At 33.1% G+C, this 22,926-nt stretch overlaps 3 protein-coding genes across 3 annotated transcripts; 1 reads left to right on the plus strand and 2 right to left on the minus strand.

Moving 5' to 3' along the window:
- The first annotated feature begins 240 nt into the window (after positions 1 to 240).
- On the plus strand, positions 241 to 2,060 carry LOC126776028 (39S ribosomal protein L11, mitochondrial). Its single transcript, XM_050498283.1, has 4 exons — positions 241 to 475; positions 563 to 752; positions 910 to 1,076; positions 1,894 to 2,060. Exons 1-4 carry the CDS (start codon positions 341 to 343, stop codon positions 1,990 to 1,992), a joined length of 591 nt encoding a protein of 196 aa, XP_050354240.1. The 5' UTR covers positions 241 to 340; the 3' UTR covers positions 1,993 to 2,060.
- Positions 2,061 to 2,143: 83 nt separating this feature from the next.
- Positions 2,144 to 10,196, minus strand: LOC126776018 (N-acylneuraminate-9-phosphatase). Its single transcript, XM_050498271.1, has 5 exons — positions 9,996 to 10,196; positions 6,042 to 6,216; positions 5,624 to 5,708; positions 4,218 to 4,440; positions 2,144 to 4,102 (listed from the first exon to the last, which is right to left on the minus strand). The coding sequence occupies exons 1-5, from the start codon at positions 10,098 to 10,100 to the stop codon at positions 3,938 to 3,940; spliced, it is 753 nt and encodes a 250-aa protein (XP_050354228.1). The 5' UTR covers positions 10,101 to 10,196; the 3' UTR covers positions 2,144 to 3,937.
- On the minus strand, positions 7,246 to 9,928 carry LOC126775951 (neurochondrin homolog). The gene has a single exon (XM_050498168.1). It carries the CDS (start codon positions 9,668 to 9,670, stop codon positions 7,457 to 7,459), a length of 2,214 nt encoding a protein of 737 aa, XP_050354125.1. The 5' UTR covers positions 9,671 to 9,928; the 3' UTR covers positions 7,246 to 7,456.
- Positions 10,197 to 22,926: the final 12,730 nt, after the last annotated feature.

Here is a 22,926-nt window from a genome sequence, read left to right on the forward strand (position 1 = left end):
TAAAAATAATTTCACAATCGTTGCTATAATTTTTTTTAAATAAAAATGTTTACACCACTAAGTAAGCAATTTTAATAAATGCTTTTATGTACCGTGCAGTGATTATATATTGTCTTGTTAGGTATTTTTCAATGTTTTAAGCTTCAGTAGGTCACGCATACCTACGTAAGGCATTTAAAGTAATTTATCTGTCAATCAAACAGCTGTTTTTGACTTTTGAAAAATTAAATTGAATGCAACTGTACTTGTCAAATGTAGTCTAGAGGTTATGGTACATTATTTTATTACATCAAAATAATATATATTTTGAAATTACATTTTAAATTTTCGTTCGATCAAAATGTCTAAATCTGTGTCTCGTTTAAAATCTATGAAAAAGGTAGCTGATAAAATAGATCATTCATCGAAATTACGAACTGATATTCCTGCAGGAATGGCAGCAGCGGGTCCTCCACTAGGACCTATGCTTGGACAGGTAAAGTTAAAAAAGAATAATTCCCGTTATTTATCGATGGAATATGTTATTGAAAAGAACAAATTTTAATTCAGAAAATTATTTTAGCGTAACATAAACATAGCGGCATTTTGCAAAGATTTCAACGAACGAACTGCAAATATAAAGCCGGGAATACCATTACCTACTCGAGTCAAAGTTAATCCTGACCGATCATATCAATTGGTTATCCACCAGCCTCCAAGTTCATATTTTCTTAAGCAAGCCGCTGGTGTTACCCGTGGTGCAATGGAACCAAGTAAATAATATTAGATTTTTTTATTTTACTATATCCTCTCTATATCTTTAACAATTAATTAAATATATCATTTGTATTAAAAAAAACTATAATAAAACATAATATTGTTTTTTTTATATTTAAAAAAAATGCTGTATAATTAGATTTCATTTTTCAGTTCGTGAAATTTGTGGTAAAGTAACATTAAAGCATATATATGAAATTGCTAAAATAAAGTCTCAAGATCCACCTCTTGAATGGAAATCCCTCAAAGATATCTGCACTATGCTAATAGCAACAGCAAGGACATGTGGTATTGAAGTTGTCAAAGAACTTGATGCGAAGGTATTTAAATTATACTAATTATAATAATAACAAATATTATACATCATAAAAAAATTTCTTTTAGAAAAATAATGATGACTTTATTATGTTTGCTATCAATTATAATGTTTTTGTATTTAAAATTTGTAACCAAATTGTTGGAATTAACATTTTCACTGCCAAGCTCATTTGAAAAAAACTGGGTTTAGCACCAGTGACCACCACTAGGGGGGTTTTCAAAATTACTTACTAGATTTTTATTATGTTATTTAGAAATTTATTGTTGACATAGTAAATACATTGTCGTTTATTTACCTATCTTAAAACACAATAAATTAATATTTAATGCTAGACTTGGTTAGGTGTATTTAATTACACTCATAAAAAAATATACTATACTTATTTTTTTAATTAAAAATCAAATATTAATTATTTAATAGAGGTCCGAGAGGTACAAAGAAATATGGTTAAATATTATTTTTATATTTTTGCATGCTGCATTTGCATCTAGTAGGAGACACATAATTTTTTATTCTTATAAATATATTGTATTTGTGTATGTACTATCTAATTGTATCCAGTTTTGTGAATTAAATAAAAAAATAAAATCAATTTATGGTTACTTTACCAATCATATTAGCTTGTCGCTCATTCTCGTGGCATCTGTAGCTACAATTTGGAACCGAGTTGTGAAGCTTATGGACTAAATATGTTTGGATACATTTTTGGGTTGACGGCAGTGAAAGTGTGAGTTGCCAAAAAGTTACTGGTTAAACTTTTTAGTTAAATCTAAATAATGCTTAAAAACATATGAATATGACAGCCTTTTTATTTTTAGGATTATGAGGAATTTCTACAACACAGGAAGACTGTTGTGGAGGAACAAAAGAAGCTATTACAAGAAAAGAGAGAAGCTAAGATGTTACGAACTGCTTAACAATATTTAAATGTAGATAAATTAGATTTATAGTATTAATAAAAAATTAAATTTTAAAATTTACTAGACTTGAGTGTTTCAATTTGAAAGGATGGTTGGTGTATGTGCAGACTCAAACTGGGATACATAGTAAAAATAAATAAAACAACTATTTGGACTAAAAATATGTATTGAATATAAAAAACAATGTTTCACATAAGTACTATAATTGAATTTTGTTTCGATTACCATACAATTGCTATACAACACGATCTAAAATACTGTGCAGATCAGTTCACCCATTGTTTTGCATTTAAAACTAGTCACAACATTCAATAAATAATTTGAAAATTAACAAATTAGCACCTAGCTTATGGCTAACCTATGATATACAGATCTAAAAGCTGAAAGAGAATTAGATGTTATTTTATTAAGATCTTTTTCTGATAATACTTTTCAGACAACTGATTTCACGTTTGCATTAAGTTCATGGTCAATTAGTAGTTTAATATATATCATAGTCTATATATAAATTACTCTTCACTTTACAATCCACCAGTCATTTAATATTAAGAAATAGTTCAGGTATCACATTACACAGTCTACATGAAATGTAATTAAGAAGCTAAATTAATTCATAATACATAAAATAATTTCTTTCAAGTATAAAAATAACTATATATAACTCTTCTTTTAATATTAAATTTACTTTTAATTCTTATATCTTATACTAAATATATAAAGAATATTCACAAAAATAATTTCTTAACATTATTAATTTTTTTAAATAATAATATTATATATTATAAAACATTTTTATGTTATTTATATAACATATATTTAACGAGAATATATGGCCTTTTTATGTGTAAGGAGGACTTGAAAAGTTGCCAACAAAAAAAACTGGACATGGTGGTTCCAAGCTGAGATTTTACATGGCAACACAGAACATGGTCTTGAATTTTTTAGTTGTAATTTTTTTATTATTCAATTGTCAATTTTGAATCTTTACCGTGCCTTTAGGTTAAGATTTATTATTAAATTTGAGTTGAGCACTTGTAAGTACTTACGTACGTATAAAATTATATGTGAATATCTAATAACATTTGTAAAGAAGCCATTGTAAAAAGCATTTTTATAGTTGTGTGGAAGATAAAATAATATACTTCTTTATAAAGCTGAAAGTTTACTTTTCCAGGAACAAAATACCACCTAAAAACTTAATCCGTCCTGCGAGGTAATTCAAGGTGGCTTTGATATAAAATTGTTAATATTAACTATAAAATTAATGTATTTTTGCACACATTTTCTGTTAGATAAATAAATAATATTTTTAAGATCAATCAACACCAACATTTTTTTATTTATATTATTTAAAAGGATATATTTTTCACTAATAAAAATATTATATATTACTTTCAAATGTAATCGTTATTTACATATAGTAAAACAGTATACTTTGTACTGTAAATGATATCAATTTGTACTTTAAAACTGGAAATTATTATCAAGTTAATGGTTTTATAATTGCGAAAAATATAACGTGCGCCAATAGTAATTATTAATAATAACTAAATCAATTTTGTTATAATATTTAAACACATTTCCGAACAACTATATCAGCTGAGTACCTGTTTTGATGTAAATATTGTAGGAATAGAAAATTGTTGTCTATTGTGGATATTCAAAATAATGTTGGTGGAATGTTAATAATCACTTAAAAATGTGACTAGCCTCATATTTAGCAACTAAATTACAAACCTTGACACACATAAAATTGATTATCTAAGCTAATATATTATATATATTTATTATGGAGTTTATCACAACTATTATAGGCAAGGTCAGGCTAATTAATGAATTGATTTGGAAAAGGGTCACTAATATTACTAGAACCAATTGTTATCACTCTAATGTGTCAATACTAAAAAATATTTGCCTTTGCAATTTTTCATACCATAAACAATCAGACAGACGGCTTTGATGGCCTCTTCCTGAGCTTGGGTGAATTTGGCAGAACTTCTGGTAGTTCTGTTACTTTTTGTATCTTGAAATCAGGTAGATCCGATTCCATTTCATCAAATTGTAATGGAATCCATACTGTGCCACCTAATTCTGCTTCTTTGCCACCCTGTATAAATAATTATTCTTTGTAAAGCATGTACGATGAGATTAATATATAGTATTTATGTATATAGAATTATGTGGAGTCAATTTTAATCAACAATGAATCAGGTATTATGTACCTTTATATCAGTTTCCAGTTTGTCTCCAACCATGATGCATGTGCTAGCTTCAACGTTAAGAAGTTTGCACGCTTCTAGGAAGATGTTCTGATCAGGCTTCTCCCACGGCAAGTCCCCGGAGACCAGCACGCAGTCGAAGTATTTGCGGAGTCCCAACCGCTCAATCTTCTGCCACTGAGCGCGCGATGGCCCGTTCGTGATCAAACCGAGTAGATAATCCTCCCTGTGCCATTCATCGACCAGCCTTTCGTTATTTCACGGCGTATATTATGCTGAAACTCAGCACATGATATAACAAATCGGAATAAGTCCTAAACGCGCCTGCACGCTCTTAAATAACTGACTACCTATTCATACTATTTATTCTATTTTTTATATTCACTTAACTTAAAGACTATCGTGCAGGAGCATTCAGATGATAAAAGTTAAACCAATTTTGCATATAATTTCCTTTTTTATAAAGTACTTGTAAATTATATGCAAACGTCCTTAAATCTAATGCCATGTTGAGATATTAGTTATTTCGAACAAAAAACCCGATTTTCTAAATCAAAAACAAGCGATTCAACATAGCGCTCTATAGCGTTATCACAATGGAGATATTTTTAATATAATTTAATGATTTACTAACATGACCTATATACAACCCAAATTATCTCAGGAAATGTTAAAGTATCTCCATTGTTTATTTAAAATTGTTGAGGCAATAGACATTACCTTCTTGATGTTCTCCCTCACATATTTTACTAATACAATTCAAACCTAAGTGTTGCGCACGCGGCGCCCAGAGTTTAGTCACTCGTTGAGCAACAACTGTTGAAAAACAAGTCATTTATTAGCGACATGCGTTTAAAGCCAGCCCAACATATTGGCAGAGATAAATGACAATGCACTTTGAAAACTTAATCGATTATTTTATCTCAACAAAAGTTGGAGCAAACTTTTATGACAGTTTCAAAAATCAGAACTGCGGTACACAGTATTATGTGGCATGCAACATTTTGCGATGATGTCAAACCATTTATTTACCAATGATAAAGGCATTTATGACGATGACAATGAATAAATGATGGACTTTACCACATAACACCATGCCAATATTAATTACAAAGTTGTTTTAAGATCTTAATCATTCATTTTGTCACCCTTCCAAATATTATTTCGCATTTATTAAGAATCTTGAAACAGCTTTTGCGTAAGTGTAATAGGCAATTACTCTGCATGGCTATGTAAGAGTTTAATTAATTTATTTTTAAAACACGCTATATATGTTAAATACGTAACAAAGAAATTGCCATCTAAAAATATTACATCATGGAGAAATATTTCGAACGCCTCTATTTAGAATATTCTTATAAATATTTCTGCACAATATAAAAATAGCTTTGTGAAACTTGTAAACGTACCTTAGTGTTTCTAAAAGATGTATCACATCTGGAGTCAATGCTAAGTACTTAAACCTTAATTTTATCCATTCAGTCGATATATTTTCTGTAACAAATACACATTTTGTATGGATTACCTGGAATATTAATAAAATATAAATTCGAATTATTTCTTTAAAAGATTTGTCGCATACAAGAACATTGTAGAGTATTTCATTTCATTTCAAGATCTAGTACATTCCAAAGTTCCATTATATCAGTTTCATTGGTTTGTCTAAATTATGAACAGATATATCTACTGCATGTGAAACATTTATTTTTTTACAATTAATAATAAGACGTTTAAAGATATGTCCCAGAATCTATTTTAACGTCTGGTTCAATGTTGTAGTCGTAAAACAATATGCTTGTCAACTGTTTGTAAGAAAAATATACTAACTGGCAATATGCCTATAATTCTTCGGCAAGGAGTTTCGCCATAGGTGCGTGGGCCACTCGTCTATCGCGTAGGACTCGTCATCAGGTGTGGCTCTGAATGCATGCAAGAAAGTCGAAGCACTTTTCGTTGCAATTTCGTGGGATAAGCCATAATGTTGTTCTAGAATCTCCACGAGCTGCCAAAAATGTAAAACGTATGTTATAAAGTGTTTCATATAGTAAATAGTGTACGTGTTAATGGGCTACCGTTAAATACAAGCCAAAAAGCAAATAATTTTTTTAGTTCTGTTTACAAACAGAGGTAGTTGTTTTTGCATGTCCAATGTACATTCACTGCACTTTATAGTTTTCGTCCTGATTTACAGGGAATGAAATAGTAAAACAAAGATCAATGTATATTAATAAATTTCTAATTAACAGAATAACGATAAAATTATAGTTAGGAATTCGACAACCCTCCTCGCTGGCCAGTAGCCCGGTTTACGGATCATCGCGTCGATGGACTTGACTAGCGGGTTGTTATATATTTGTCAAATAGTTTGAGATTTGTTTTACTAAATGATAAAACGTGTTGGCAGTCAAAGTGTTTAACGTGGATTATTCCACCTCAATAAAAGTACACTATTTCATAACGGATATATAAATCATAACTTTAAACTAATTTATTTCTTAAGGGTAAAGAATTTTCCGGCGTATTGTTTAATAATAAATGTCGGTGTTATAAGTAAAACATTGTATTTTGTTATATGTTGTATTCAAGTCTATATTATGTAGTCATATGACTAGTTATATGTTATGTAATAAAAAGATATAAATTATAAATTAAACTGTCCATCAAATGCATTAAATGGAATATGCATCAAAATTTATTCTCAATTTTATCCATAATATCATTGAGAGATGGAATGTCTTTGTTGAATATAAGGAAGTGTCTGTCTAGTCCAGGAATAGTTACGGGGTCAACGTTCTGAACTATTTGATCAGTTCACTCACCTGTTCCTTGGCACAGCATCATATTTGTAAAATGATACTACTACTGTGTGTGATCATCTAATACATTAAATATAGATCTAATAAAATAACTTATGTATGCCTGCTACTTTAAAAGAGTACAAACTGATTATTCTTTTAATTAAAGTTAAAAATAATATTTGTGTATTTTTAATATTTAATTTCATTTGAATATAAAAAATAAAAAAAAACAAGATTTTGAACACCATTTTTATTAAGATTGTCAATTTTTTTTACTTTGTTACAATATAAGATTTATTTATAGTAACAAATAGTTTTTACTTTATATTAGTTATATTTACAGCGGGAGAAGAATGCAATTTGTTAAATAAAAAGCACTTAAGTACATTTCAGTATAAAAGTAATTTAGTACAAAGAAAGTAAATTTAAATCAAACAGTTTAGTTTAATCTCCAAACAATTTTTTGCCCAAATCCATTAATCTGTGGTTTCTGCACATTTTAAGAGCACCACCTTTCTTCAAAACAGGAATAGCATTTTCATTTGAGTCAACTAATCTACACAGGAAATCTTCAAATGCAGACTTAACATTTGGAGGCAATGTACCAACTTTGACTTTGGCAAGCATTTGAGCTATTCCTTCAGCCCATCCACTTTCTATGGCAAACTCAGAGATCCAAGGTATAGTTGTCAAAACTCCACTTAATGTTTGCATACCTAGGAACCACAGATCTGCAATTTCATTCCAATTTTCCTTGTATGTCATTGAAACAACAAGGGCATTAGGGTCATTTGATTCATCAACATTGTAGGCATCCCAAAGGAATCGTATTGTTGATTGAATATATCTACATATAGAAAAGTCATTTTTCTTCACTTTGCTTGCTTGTTGTTTTAGAAGAAGAAGTCCCAATACAGCAAGGTGTCCATGAAGAATGAGATTTTCAGGTATATTTTTAAGTTCTGGTAAGTTGTTAAAAATAAACTTAAGGAGTGTGTTGAATAACATACTGTTTTCCACAACTTTTGGTGCCAATACCGTCAGATTCATGAAAATATTGCAAAGACTAACCATGGCAGCTCTTGAATCTTTCATATCTTCTAAAACTAGAGGATCTAATTCTGGTTCAGGTTGAGTTCTAACCTTTCCTCTTTCAGATTTTGGGACGATTGGTTTCTTATAATGTACAATGGACCAGTGAAAGTTCATAGCTTCATAAAGGATGTCTTCCTGTTTTAGATTCAGAACAATATCCCTAGCTTTATCTTCCACAACAAGATGGCAAAGTGCAGGTAACATTAAACGTAACAAATCAATTTGACCTAATAAAGATATTTCTGTATTCATTGGCTCCCCATCGCCTTTATTCTTTTCAGATAGTTTTCTTGCTCTATATGCATGAAAAGAGTCATTAGCAAGTGTAAACATAAACGGAAGCAGGGCATAAATCTGTTCCCTCATTGCCGTAGTTTCTTGGGCAATCCATGAGACTAAGACTCTTACCATTGCACATATAAAAACTTTTTCAGAATCAGGTAGTTTGTCTCGGTTTTTGTCATTAGATACTTTTGTTAATATAGAAACAACTGCATTAAATGCCCCTTTAAAACTAGTGTAAACTGATTGTTTTTCTTTTTGTTCTAAATCTAGCTGATCTGTGCCCATGTAGTTAATTGATAACTCTAGTACAATGAAACAAGCGGTAACCAGTTCAGCATTGGCAAAAGCTTGCTTAAAACTTCTATCCTCGAGTTGCATTCGCACTTCTATAGCACATAATTGTAACAATAAAAGGAAGAACTTTTTGGGGTTTTCCTCATCATTGAATGTCCATTCAACTCCAAGCAGGTCAATTATATTTGCTGCAAGTTTTAATGCAGGGTCTCTTTGATTCTTACCTATTTTACTCGTTAATATATCGTACAGAGCTTTGTAAATACTTTGTGGCCAGGTTTCTTCCGATGATCCAGGTATAACAGTTGTTTTGTTACAGCTGTATAACAATGCACTTAATATTGTAGCCAGTTCAAACTTCCTTTCAGATTGGTCTGTTGCAAAATCTAATGCTATTTTGTTTACTAAAGCATGAAAAGGTTTCGGATCACTTCCCCACGCTGCAGGTCCATATCTACTAACCAACTTAACAAGAATATTAAGTGCTTCATCAGTTTGGAAGCTTTGATGAGAGTAAATTTCTGACATTTTAGTTATGGCACCAACTTCTATAAGGGCTTTTTGACCTGCTTCATGTTCTGCAATACACTGCAGGCATGTATATGCTTCACTAATAATAATTAGGTTATCATCATAATCGTCATTGTCCGATGTCTGCACAATGTCAAGGAACACGGGTATATTGGCGAGCATTTCAGGATGTGTTGAGAGTTCCGGTTCATTACAGAAACACGTGAGTATTGACAGAGCAACGGATTTGTAAACTGATGGAGGGCAATCATCTTGGATGTTATTTCCAGTTAAGAGCTTCTTTAAAAACTTAAAGCCAATTGCTTCAAACAAAGCCTTCTTCGCTAAGGCATTACAATCTTTGCTTTTCACTAGTTTAGTCACCATAAATAAAGCAGCGAATTTTTCAGTGTCACTTTTTGCAGACTTTAAGATGAGTATGCATTTTTTTATTGGCTCGGATATGTCTCCCATTGTAACGAAACACTCGGTGTGCACAGAAAACGCAGTAGATCACACTCTACTGAGAGCGCGGAGCAGTTGAATCGAGCGAACTGTCTACATCACATTTATAATTAGCACGAGTTCTGTTCCAAAATATCTAAATCTGGACGTCGAGCTCACGTTCTCCAACTATGAAATTTCTATTTATATTACACTGGAACGTGAACGCTTAACACGCGGCTGCAGTCGATGTAAAACGAAAATTTCAACGACGTAGATGATGACAGCGCGCGCAGTATTTCGTTCCGACTTTCCATGACCGTGGCAATGTCAAAATATTAAAAAAATTACTTACCTTAGTGCAAGCTTTACTATCTCCTTTTCTAGTTTGAATTAAAGTATTGTCTAAATCAAAGAATATAGCCGAGACATAATGATTGTCTTCATAAATTCTATCCATAATTTATTTTACACCTTGATTGCAGGAAAACACTACTACCTCTATTTTACTGTATTGCGTCAAATGATTTTGAACGAAGTACTTGCTCGCTCGCACCCATAGAGATTGTAAATATTCATTTCATAATCTATTTTTATATTATTTTGTTTGTATTCCGTGCCATCTATTATATATTACTGTAACTACAAAGACAAATGTAGATTGTTACTCTATAGTTGATAGCAGTCTACTACAGTTTAACTACTTTAAATATTGTATTGATAGATGGCGTTAAATAGAAATTTTGTACAAATCTGTAAATGTATTTTTGTTGCGCAATAAAAAAAACCTTGCAAATTGTAAATTATAAATATCCATTTCGTATATTTTTAATGTGTTATTCAAAATATAATTAAAGGATAAAGGATAATTAAAGGACGTGATATCCAGCTTAATCTCCCATTTTTCCCTAATAATGTTTATGTAAGCCTGTATAACAAACCACGAATATCTTCATCTTTTATCTACATTTATAACATTATTTATATAACTACAGTTAATTTTTTAAATTGTATAGGTACCTATCTTGATAACACGCTGCATTCAGAGCCGGATTAAGCAAGTGTGGGGCCTGTAGCAAACAAATTCTTTCGAAGAGCCCTTAATCTACTATGACTTCTTAAGTATAGTGTCAATAAGATTATAAAACTTAAAAAATCGATTCATAGAATTTTCAACAGCAAGAATACGTCATCAGCTCGTCCCTACCACCAAAGCACCGCGACAAAAAATTAAATTAATGTATTGAAATCTTCATAATTTATTTGAATTTGCATGTTATGTCCTTTAGTTGTGTCTAACTTTTATTGATTTGTCAGCTGACGACCAGTCTGCCTGTATTGCAGTGCTAATGTCAGCTGTCAATATTATGTCCTGACGACAAGCCTGTCAATATTACAGGTCAAAGGTCAGCTGTCGATATATTAATGTCCTGAATACCTGTCTGTCAATATTACAGTGCAAACTGCAAATGTCAGCTGTCAATATAACAATGTCCTCCTGACGACCAGTCTATTTTAGTGTAATATTTACAGTGCAAATGTCAGGCGTCAATATAATGGTGTTCCGACGATCAGTCTGCCTGTAGTGTAGTGTAATGATCAGCTGTCTGTATAATGACGCCCTGACGACCAGTCTGTTAACATTACCGTGCAAATGTTTGCTTTCAATATTATGATGTCCTGACGATCAGTCTGTCAATATTACTGTGCAAATGTTAGCTGTCAATATAATGATGTCCTCCTGACGACCAGTCTGCCTGTATTGTAGTGCAATGGTCAGCTGTCAATATAATACTACTGGTGGTAGAGCTTTGTGCAAGCTCGTCTGGGTAGGTACCACCCACTCATCAGATATTCTACCGCAAAACAGCAGTACTTGTTATTGTTGTGTTCCGGTTTGAAGGGTGAGTGAGCCAGTGTAATTACAGGCACAAGGGACATAAAATCTTAGTTCCCAAGGTTGGTGGCTCATTGGCTGTATAAGCGATGGTTGACATTTCTTACAATGCCAATGTCTAAGGGCGTTTGGTGACCACTTCCCATCAGGTGGCCCATATGCTCGTCCGCCTTCCTATTCTATAAAAAAATAAAATAAAATAATGACGTCCTGACGATCAGTCTGTCATATTACAGTGCAAATCTCAGCTGTCAATATAATGATGCCCTGACGATGACGATCTATCAATATTACAGTGCAAATGTAAGTTTTCAATATAATGATGTTCTCCTGACGTCCAGTTTTGTTAAAAATGTTAGCTTACTTCTAAACTTGCGGCCTCTCGGGCTTCCGTTGGGTCGGGAACTCGTAGCATTTTGACAGCCCTGCCACCTTATAGGTACGCCACTGTATAGGTTACAATGTTGAGGGTGATTAATCGTACAGATCGTTTAGATTAGAACAATTCTGATAAGAATCTACCAACTGACTATTGATATTTGATACTACACGAATTCTTTTTTTTTAATACATATTTCAAAGCTTAATTTATTACAAAGTAGGTATATTTTATTTTTAGGATTAGCTAATGTTATATTTTATCAATAGTGTACTTTAAATTATGTATATATTTTACATTTATATAAAATTGTCATATTGTAGTTCGTGAGATTAGCATTCGGTAAAACCAATTTTAGGGTTATCGATTCCATAGAGGCCTCTTCAGTTGTTCTCTGTGGAGGTTAGGAACTTGTAAATCATCTCCCTCAAAATATAGCTATATTAATTTTATTAAAATTATCAAAATATAGATAATATAGGCGGCTAGATCTTTACAAAGGGCTATAGAAAAAGGTTTTATGTAGTGTAAATAGATAGTAAATATTATAATTAAAAACATACTAAAATAATTAAAGGTATTTTTCTTATTATAATAATAATGATTACCAATATAGGTGAGAGCGTGGAAAGTAGGGAGTAGAGAGCGGCTACGAAGAGGAGGCATGACGGCATAAGAGAGCGTCATACCGCTTGCTATCACGGCATAGGAGTCGGTCTTACCAACAATGTACCCCAATATATGTTTCACATAAAAAAGAAATACGCAGGAAATGTTTCTAGATCTTTCGATAAAATAATTAAGTAGGCGTATCACAGAATATAATGGTAGCTTCTGGTACTTTCATCAATGGAAAAGTATAGTTTTAATATATTTATTTACAACAATCGTTACCTTGCTTATAGCCACATATACTACGTCATATTGTAACCTCTAAACTACATAAGGCCTACAAATGTGTAATATGAGACGGGATGAGATGAGTTACGATCAAGGGACACGTCATACTCTGAACAGCGAAATTCCCTTATATCAACAATGTGTAGGAGGATAATATTCCGGCGTGGATAAGACTTTTTATTTACGACTTTAATGTTGCCTCTATGAAGCCTTCTTATCCTAATTTAATGTTATTTGGAATAAAAATTATGCTGTCGTAAAGTCTTCTTTATAAGGATATTTTTGATAAACAGTGATTTGAATGTTGTTGATCAAATATAATTCGGCAAATTCATCGTTTTTGTTCCAATTAAATGTTATTCAAAACTAAATAATAAAGCCTTTGGGCAAACTAAGTTCGACTTGAATAATAAAACTAGTTTTTTTTTAAATCACATACCTATTCCTTATTCGCAGAAAAGAAATCGACACGAATATACTGTTATTGGGGTGATGCAGTCATAGAAAAAAATCCTACAAAGGGACAAAGAAACGTATGTAAGAAATTTATACGTGGCACCCGTTCGAGGGTTTTTAGATTTCCTGTCACGCACAGACCTCGACCACAGACCTTATTTGCCAAACATACCAAGTCAATGCCGATTTCTTACGCACACATTTTGTGCGGTCATTACATTGCCACTGCTTGTTTTGTTTTGTTGAGAGCTCTAGAATTTTTTATCTATATTTGTACATCAAGATAGGAATTGTAATAATACTATTTACAATTTGGAATTATATTTTAAACTAGAGATTCGCCCAAGGTTTCGCCCGCATCATAATCGAAAAAACAGTTAAAGGGGATAAAAATTATGTAATAAATAAAATTTGTAATAATGATTTCAATGAAAAAAAATGAAAACAATCGTACTCAACGACGTAAAATAACGAAATATTACAAAGAACGAGATGCGAATAATAATATGTACAAGGTCACTCTAATACGGAAAATCATAACACCGCGATTCAGAAATTGACTTATTTTGTATACTGCCAACTATAAACTAATGACCGAAATATATATTATAATAACAAAAATACGTATGTTTTGATAGACTCAGCCGATTTTGATGAAAAATACCAGCATTAGATATAGTCTGCTATCGCAAGCATCATATTGTCTTCAATCCATTTGGCTTAATGTCTCTTATATTTATAAACCATCTATAACAATAAGAATGAAAACACTTTTTTAAAATAATATGCATGCAAAATTTCTGTTCGATTGGAAACCGGTTGTTGCAAGTGTGTTAAAAGTAACTAGTCAAATTCCCAATAAAACTAGCAATATTTCAGCAAGAAAACATGCATTGATGATAGAATCAAGCAAATACAGTAGTACTATATAAACGTAAATAATTACAGAGTACCGTACCTTAAGACCTTAAGAAGTCGTAAGCAATGTTCACTTTTTAATTTTTATTATTTTTTTCGCAAAGGGTGCGTGACTCGAGCTTGCTCTATTTGTTTACAAATGAAGGGCGCGGGGAGCACGTCGTGACGCGACGCGATCGCACTTGGGCGCGTCATTTTGTAATAATAGAGGGTAGCCGCTTTGCCTGGGCTGTTCACTATGCCCGGCCTTCCATTTGTTCTGTAGACAGTCCTATGCCTTTTTACTCTAGGGTAGTGCAGATTTCAATTAGATAGTTCTTTATCCTATAGAACAGGGGTATTTTATAATTCGTACAATTTAAAAATTGGGCGACAAAGATTCCTTAACAATATAAAGATAATAAAATATTGAGTATCGCTTCTCAATGTAAATTTGATAAAATATCGCCCGAAAAAAAATAATTACAGATTAGGTATACTGTTATATGTTATAAAGGTAATTATTTTGTGGAACAATTGCAGCAATGTATACGCCATTACAACAGATCTCGTAAAACGAACAAACAATACAACTTTGAGAATGTGATCGCTTGCCTAAACATTTAAAACAATAAATATAATTTTATTTAATGTAAATGAGAATTTTTTTATTGTCAACCACAATTATTTAAAATCCTGCTGAATTGCTTTCGCGTATTCTTCTTATATACACACATTAATGTTAGCTTAAAATTTAAATATAAAACAAATTAAAATATAATTTATTCAACCATTGTTATTACAATGGGTACATTTGGTGGCATTAATTTAATTAGGTATGAATTTGTCCAAAGGATGAAGTATAAGACCAGAAAGTTAATAAACTTTCAGTTAGTAAAACTTTGCAAAGCAGCATTATTTTGTTAGCTTTCTTTTATTTGCAGCTTGATTCACAATAGTTGTTACCAACAGTTCAAGTCCTTTAACTGAATAGCGGCGTCCAACGTCAATTAACTTACTATGCTCATTAGCAGAACATTTTCATTCAGAGCCCGTAATCTCGTTTCTTTGGTGTAGCCATATAACTAAATGTTCTGTATCACGTGTTAGCTAACATGCTGACTTCGGTATCACGCAGCTGACTCACAATTATTGTGATTTCGCCGTATTTAGTATTGACAGCACGTAACCTATTTGCCTAAATTGTCTCCATTTACTTTTTGGCAAGAGTTCGATTAATGTTGTTAGCCTTCAAGAAGTTTTTGACTTACTTCGAATGTTGTTTCTATTTGATACGATCAGAGAAATATTTATGGATACAACTATTTCTTGAATAAAGATTCTTTAAGAATTGAAATATAAAAATATATAAACAGACAGATTTAAATAAAGCTTAATATTATTATTGCTTAATATTCGAAGATCGACATAAAATTAAAAATAAAGCAAGAAATAAGGGGAAAGATTAGGCAAGGCTTGTCCTGCTTTAGGGCCGATTATTGAAATGGACACTTATTCAATTATTCAGATGTCGCAGAGATCAATAATTGTTTTAAGACAAATTAATAACACGTGAATATTCAGCAATACTTGATCTGATTCTGTTTACGTATTTTATCATATCCAAATTTGGAAAAGACATTGTATGAAAAAAAAGGTTATTTTTAATCTGTTGTAAAAAGGGTTTGCATCTGTAGCCCATTTTTGTATCTATAATGTCAACACGAAGTAACACGTGGCTTTGTTACTAATTTGTATTTGGAAACAGTGAAAACTTTTAACTGATGGACATTTTTATTTTTTTTTTCTCTGGAAAAATGCATTTACGCGTTTCCGCCACATGAGGTGGGGGGTATGTGGGACTCGCCGGTCTTGGTGACTGTCTGGTTACCACGGCCCTGACAGAGTCGAGAAAAATATCGAACTCTGCCAGGCTGCGGTTGGGAGAGAAGTACGTACCTACAACTGAATACTCCCATATACTTGAAGCAGCGCAGAGGGCGCTGCTCTAGTACGCAAACTCTGGTCGAGCTCCACCCAACCAGGAGACGACCGGCGTTGGACAGCCTTCTTGCAGCAGCTATCGGACATGTTACGAGGGCCATACCCATATATCCGGATCCACGTGACACCTCTCCACATCTTACCATTTCAGTGGGGCAATTCCCTTCTCGAGCGACTGCAGCGATAATTTTTTCCTTTGTGACGGAGTCGTCTAGCCCCGTCACCTTAATATCCACCCTTTTTATGGGGCGGACGACGCTGGCCACTCCATCCAGCACCATGCGGAGCTGGTCAGCCAGCTTATCGGCCTGGTCTGACTGCGCCCTCGGCAGCTCCAGCACTCTGGCCCCGTAGCTGATCGTCGGACTTTGAGTCCGCCAATGATCCCGAGGTCCTGCAATTTCACGCCCTGCTCGGCGCGCTCCAAAACTTGGGCATACGTAACGCCCTTCTGCTCCGCTTCTGGCTGCAGCGTTACCACCACTGCAGCTGTGCGAGGGGCAGCCAATTTGGGCTTGACCGTCTCTGGTGCCTTAGACGTGGACGCCACCGTGTTTGTGGTTCCAGCTGAAGGGGAAGTATTTTTCCCTTTTTTCCCCTTTTTGACCACAGTGGACCAGGACGTCTCCTGGACCATCTGTGGCTGGATCGTCTCCGGCGTGATTGCGGCGTTTGAAGGGCCAGCGATCGGTGCCGGCGGAGCTACTGGAGGTGCCCGCTTAGGTGCAGGTGCTGGTTTCGGCGATAGAGCCCGGCGCATTCTGTGGCATCGACTCTCGCTTTTTATCTGTAGCTAACGGAGGGCGTTGCACCTTTGCAGGCAGGAGGCGCTCTTCTAATCCCGCCATGTGTGCATTAAACATAACGCCGACTGACGACATTATGTCCGCCTTGAAAGCCTCCATCGTTTGACTATCCCACGCAGAACTGTTGGAAGCCTCATTTGCCACTGCCGCCGTAGTCCGTCTCTCAGCGAACTCCCGGCGGTAAGCAGCCTTTATTTCGGCCTTGAGACCGTCCACTTCCTTACGCAGGCGGCCATTATCGGCACGGAGTTTTCGTGTCTCCTCCGCTTCCGTGGGAGACGCTAGGGCGTCAATTATTCCCTGCAGGGCAGCCACTGACTCCTGCAGTTTTTTGAAAACTCCTTTTAGTTTGGAGTATTTTTGCTCCACGTCCAAAATGAGCTGAACGCTCAAATGCCTCCTCCTTGGCCTCGGCGACCTTCTCCTTGAGCTCGGCCTTAGCCCGAGCGAGGCCACTACCACGCCCCCTCGACGCTAATTTACTTCGACTATCGAGCTTACTTTTGGCAGCCATTGTCGTTTCCGTCTCCGTATCGGAGTCGGAGTCAAAAGTGGCGAGGCCATCATAAGGCCTTTTTCGGCCAATCAAGGCGTCGGACGGCAACTCAGTGTCGACGTCCATCGCCGAAAACAAATAGTGCTACACGAATAACAATAGCACTATAGCAATTACAAAAAAAAAACAGGGTCTACAAAGACCTAGTCCGAAAAAATAAATCCACTCATTAGGCAAAACAATAGTCCATGTACAAAGCAGAATGTCCAGATGTGCCGCATAAGAGATAACAACACAGTTTTACAACGCCAGATGTCGTTTGAATTAATCAAATCGAACAATCTTCGCAGTAAACATAACCTCACTCAACGACGTCTGAACGTCGAACAACTGATGGACATACATGGACATCATAAAAATAAAAGGGATTCGAATTTTCTCGTGTAATTATATTACGGCCGTGAATTATGTGATAATGACCGTCCAACATGAGTTTTGCATGTTTTTTTTTTGTTGAATGCATTGTAATAATGCAATCTTTTTTTCCTGCAATTAAAAAATATTACCCTTTTATTCCTACAATTACCTATGTAAACGTTATCTGCACTCATACTGACATAGAATTTAAAGTCGCAGTGACAGGTTCGATTCACTGAATTCAGTATGTTGAATGGGAAAACGTGGCATCTTCCATCCATTGCGATTATTTGCATCTAGGTGAACTGAATACAATGATGGTTCTCAACTATCATCTCAAATTCGTCATATGAACATTTTGATCTTGGTAAGTTTTTGTTACACTTGCAAAGCATAAAAATAAAACACTCCACAGCTACCTTTTAAAGACTTAACGTTTTGCACGCATTCATATCTTAATTGTGGCGTACTTGCTTCGTAAATAAATAATTTGCGTAGCTTCAATATTCTTGTAAAATTGCGTGAAGCACATGATTCCTTACCAACAACCAAGAACTTGCTGACGTCAATCTTTCTATTCTAAGCTTAAGCAAAACATATTTGTCTGCATCCGCTATCACCACGGTGTAATGGTCTAGCACCCACAGGGGGCGGTATCGCCTCCCTGGGTATCTACGCACTAAACAACGCTTTGTTTTGCTGTTCCTGTAAGAATGCTCAAACCTCCAGTCTATTTACTAGCTGTAAATTGATAATACTAACTTATATCTTAAGACTTTTATTTGATTTTATTAATAAAAAAACCCGTTATATAAAAATATCAATATTTGTATAGATATTGTTTCAAAAACATTGTGTTGAAATTAAACGGAGCAGAATTGCAATATATTTTTGATTAAAAAAATCTTTCTTTCAACTTCAACATATATAAATTAAAATTATTAAGTACTTCGTTTCTTAAGCTATACACAAAAACGAATATTGGGTCGAAATTAATTTTCCTGCACTTCTGTAAACAGTTTTTGATGATTTGTAGATGCTTTGTCTCTTATAACATTCATAATGTCTTCAAACAAGAATATCGGCTTTATTGGTAGGAGGCAATCTGTTATTAAGGTAGGTGGGTAAACATAGTCATTGTTGTATAGTCAATCCATCCGACAGCGACGATTTATACCGGGCAAACATAGCCCGTATCTGCGCCTTGCACCTGCCTTATCCTGGTACGTCGTGTGAATACACCGCGCGGTTCTTCCTAAGCCGATTAGTGACGTGATGTAGATGTCCAACTTTCAGGATGTTACTTTCCTGGTATATTTTATAAATGTAAGCTAGATAACTGACAATGAAAAATGTATACCTGTACCACTAAGCTTTGGTTGTTTTTACTATTAAAAAATATATAATTACAGGTACGTCAGTTTGTCGCAGTATAACGCTTTATTTGTAAGTTTAGTTAGGTATGTGTTTTAATAAGTATTCTTTTCGTAATTAATAATAGTATTACATATATACATATATTATTTTAATTTATAAAAAAATGATCTCTACTTTTTAAGCAATATAAAATATAATTAATATACACGAAACGAATTGTTAGGGAGAGGATGGGCGGTAGGGAGTCGACATCGACAAATTAGTCTGTTTTGGACAAACAGAGTCATGCAAACTTTGGCAATGAGATTCTACTCAAATCAAAGCTAGTCCTTGTTTTTCCTGATTTTGTCTTTATATTGTTAACTTCCTTCTTACCTTTGAAATTGTCTCTATAGTTTTCTTTATGTATTCTAGAGGTACTGTATAATTATATTATGTACTTTGAAATTATAAGAATAGCACGCCAATCACCGAAACCACAGAACGAATTTTCTTACGCTTTTCAGAGGTAGATTAAGCTCAGCGAGCAACATTAAGTCTTTGTTTCATTGAAATTAAATGATAGTGAAAAAAAATATTATTGTAATTTAAACATAATTAATCTTGTCTTCTATAAATATAATAAAGCAGTCGAAATCGTGTTGATAAAATGAGCGTGGGCGATAAAAAAAGAACACGAAAGTGCAATTTTTTTAAATCGTAATTAAACTGATTTTACACGGATGAAGTCGCGGGTACCAGCAAATATAATAGATAATACGCCTTTATTCAGATACATTTTTGGCAAAATAAACAGTCAATTTATATCAATTTTAAATTATATGTATAGTGGTCTGTAAAGTTATAGCTTAACTTTAGTTAGAATGAAATAACAACAAAAATAACTGACGTTGATTCAAAATAACATAGTCTGCAGGAAAGTCGGTGAAAAATATACTCTCTACAACGAAAGAGGTAAACAATATTGCTGAATTAAACTTTTTGGAAGTTCTGAACTTTATTAAAAGCGCGACGTCGCAGTTTGCTCTGGGATACGGATGTACTGAACTCGCAGCGTTAGATATTGTACAATGCAGACGTATCAAACTTTGATCCTAAGCGTAAAACGTCATAAGTTAAGGTTGGACCGAAATTATAAAAACAACCGATGTTTGAAAAATATAAATATTATTATATTTATTTATATAAGTAGGAATTTATACGTTCGTATCGAGGTTATGTAATGAAATATGAATTTAAAAAATAAGAAAAAAAACTTTCTTAGTAAATAAAAACAATTACCCCAATGCCCACTCCTTGTTAGACGTATTTATTTATGTTTTTTTTTAATCTCAATATAGTCGTCGACAAACACAAAATATAGAGCGAAGACACGACAAATCGTTTTAATATGTTTTACAAAATAATTATCGAAGTAGCGGAGTAAGACATCAGAAATTATGAAGAAGTTATTATCAAGACAGGTTAACATGTTTGATACGTAAAATACCAGGACCTCAGAAATAACGAAGAACTGTAACACGCAAGAATTTCGCGGTCTGACGCTCGCTCAGCGTAGAAGGCGCAAATAGAGCAATCGCTTAATTGATAGCGTGACTTCTTAACTCGCTTGCAACTTTGATGAATCAGTTGACTGACGTTAACAAGCCGTCGTTTTCTAATCTTTGACTATTTGATAGTTAATTATTAATCATTATTTACCATTTCTATACACTATAGTATATATAATTATATATGAGAAAGCTTTGCTACAGCAACAGACTAAAAGAAATATAAGAAATATAAATATTCAAATAAAAATATCGAGTTTATTTAAAAACAGTTAAAAGATTCAGCTTAATAAAATGACGCTTTGAAAACCTTTTAATGCATCCTTTTGCCTTCTTGGGGAAAAGGCTCTGGTAAATAAATTTAGAATCCCCACGACTTCGAGACTGTTTGGACTGTGAAATTAGAATCATTCATATTAAAAACAATATTAGACTCTATTTGATAAACTATTCTTTTAATTGTGTGCAAAACAAGCTTGGATTTCCATCTTTTAAAATTGATCAATAATAATTGTAGTCGTGTTAAGTCGTAAGTGATTTATTATATTAAAGCATAAAAAATGTGTAATTGAGTTATATTTTTAATATTTAATATTTTTAACGGCTTCTAAGAGACGCAGACAGACAAAAATAAGTGACAAAAAGTAATAATAAATACCGAAAAGTCTTTGTGACTTTATGAAAGATTTAGCTTTTAATCTTCTATTTGTAATATAATATTTGAACCTTGGTGTTGAAGTGCATTCATCCCACATTTAATGTGCTCATGTTTTGTATAGCAGTGATATTAAATTTTCAACTTTTTATATTGGAATATCTTTTGTGTGTTGATAAATAAACCGCATACAACGGGCGAGCTGTTAACCTATTCTTACGCTAACCCGCGGTTATGATTTGTACAGAAGTAATTTTATTCAAATTTCTACTGTTTATTTTGTAGTTAAATCTTTTTTCATATGTAATTATGTTATATATATAATTCTGTTCTGTTAAATTTTCAAACTTAGAGTATGGTATAAATTCTATTTTATCAGTAGTATTATGATAGTAAGATTTTATACACCTTATACTAGAATTACGGCATTTAGTATTCCAAAATTGTATGAATATTGTATTATGTTGAAGCAAAGGTAATGAATATCATGCAAATGGCAGTCTCTAATGAAACTCCACCAATGTATTGCGCTTCAGCTCTCAAGAGACACGAAATTTCATGTCAAGTTGCGCTAATTAACCAATGCACACGATGACTGTGAATTATATTTTAATACACACATTTGTAAGTAAATATATCTATATATTTATATTATGCCGCTGAAGATTATTATTATATGCTTTTTGATTATTTTTTTTTATGTTAAATCCGATTTATTGAGAACCGTTTTGTGTTGTAATATTATAAAACAGAACATTTAAAAAACGAAAATCAAGTGTATTAGTTATCGTAAATAATTTTAATTACGTTAACGTTACAACGAATATAAAAAAAAATCTAGTATATTTAACATAAGGTAACACTGATAACCTAAATACTAAATATTTAATTATTATTATTCTACTCGTGACTAATTTATAATGTGACAATAATTCTTTTCAAAATAATATGAAGCGTCTTCAATTTTAATTTCATAAGTTTCACATTCGCAATTGTTTTATTAGTATTTTAAAGGAACCCTTAACTGAATAGTGTTGCCCGGGTGGCAATTAACTCGCGATGTTCATTAGCAAGTTGTTTTCATTCAACGCTCGTACAGCCGTATCTTTGGCACGGCCGCGCACCCTATTCGGTATCGCGTGTTGGCTAATGCGCTGACATCTTTCATCTTCTCTATTACAGGTTTTATACCTGCAATATAATCAACTGGTAACTGCTTATTTTATAAGAAATTTGCTTTTACGTATAATTTTAATGATGGTAAAAATATGTTTTCCTGCTTTATACATTTCCAAACATATTTTTTTCTAAAATTATGTTAAGCTCAAACTCAAAATCCTTGGTTAAATATATAAGTATTACACTTTATACTGATTGTCAAAATGAAAAATGTTGTTTAAAAAACTGTCACCGGTTCGGAAAAGGAAAAATATCCTGACCCTGAGAAGAACC

The sequence above is a fragment of the Nymphalis io genome, chromosome 19, assembly GCF_905147045.1.
Source record: "Nymphalis io chromosome 19, ilAglIoxx1.1, whole genome shotgun sequence".
Lineage (NCBI taxonomy): Eukaryota > Metazoa > Arthropoda > Insecta > Lepidoptera > Nymphalidae > Nymphalis > Nymphalis io.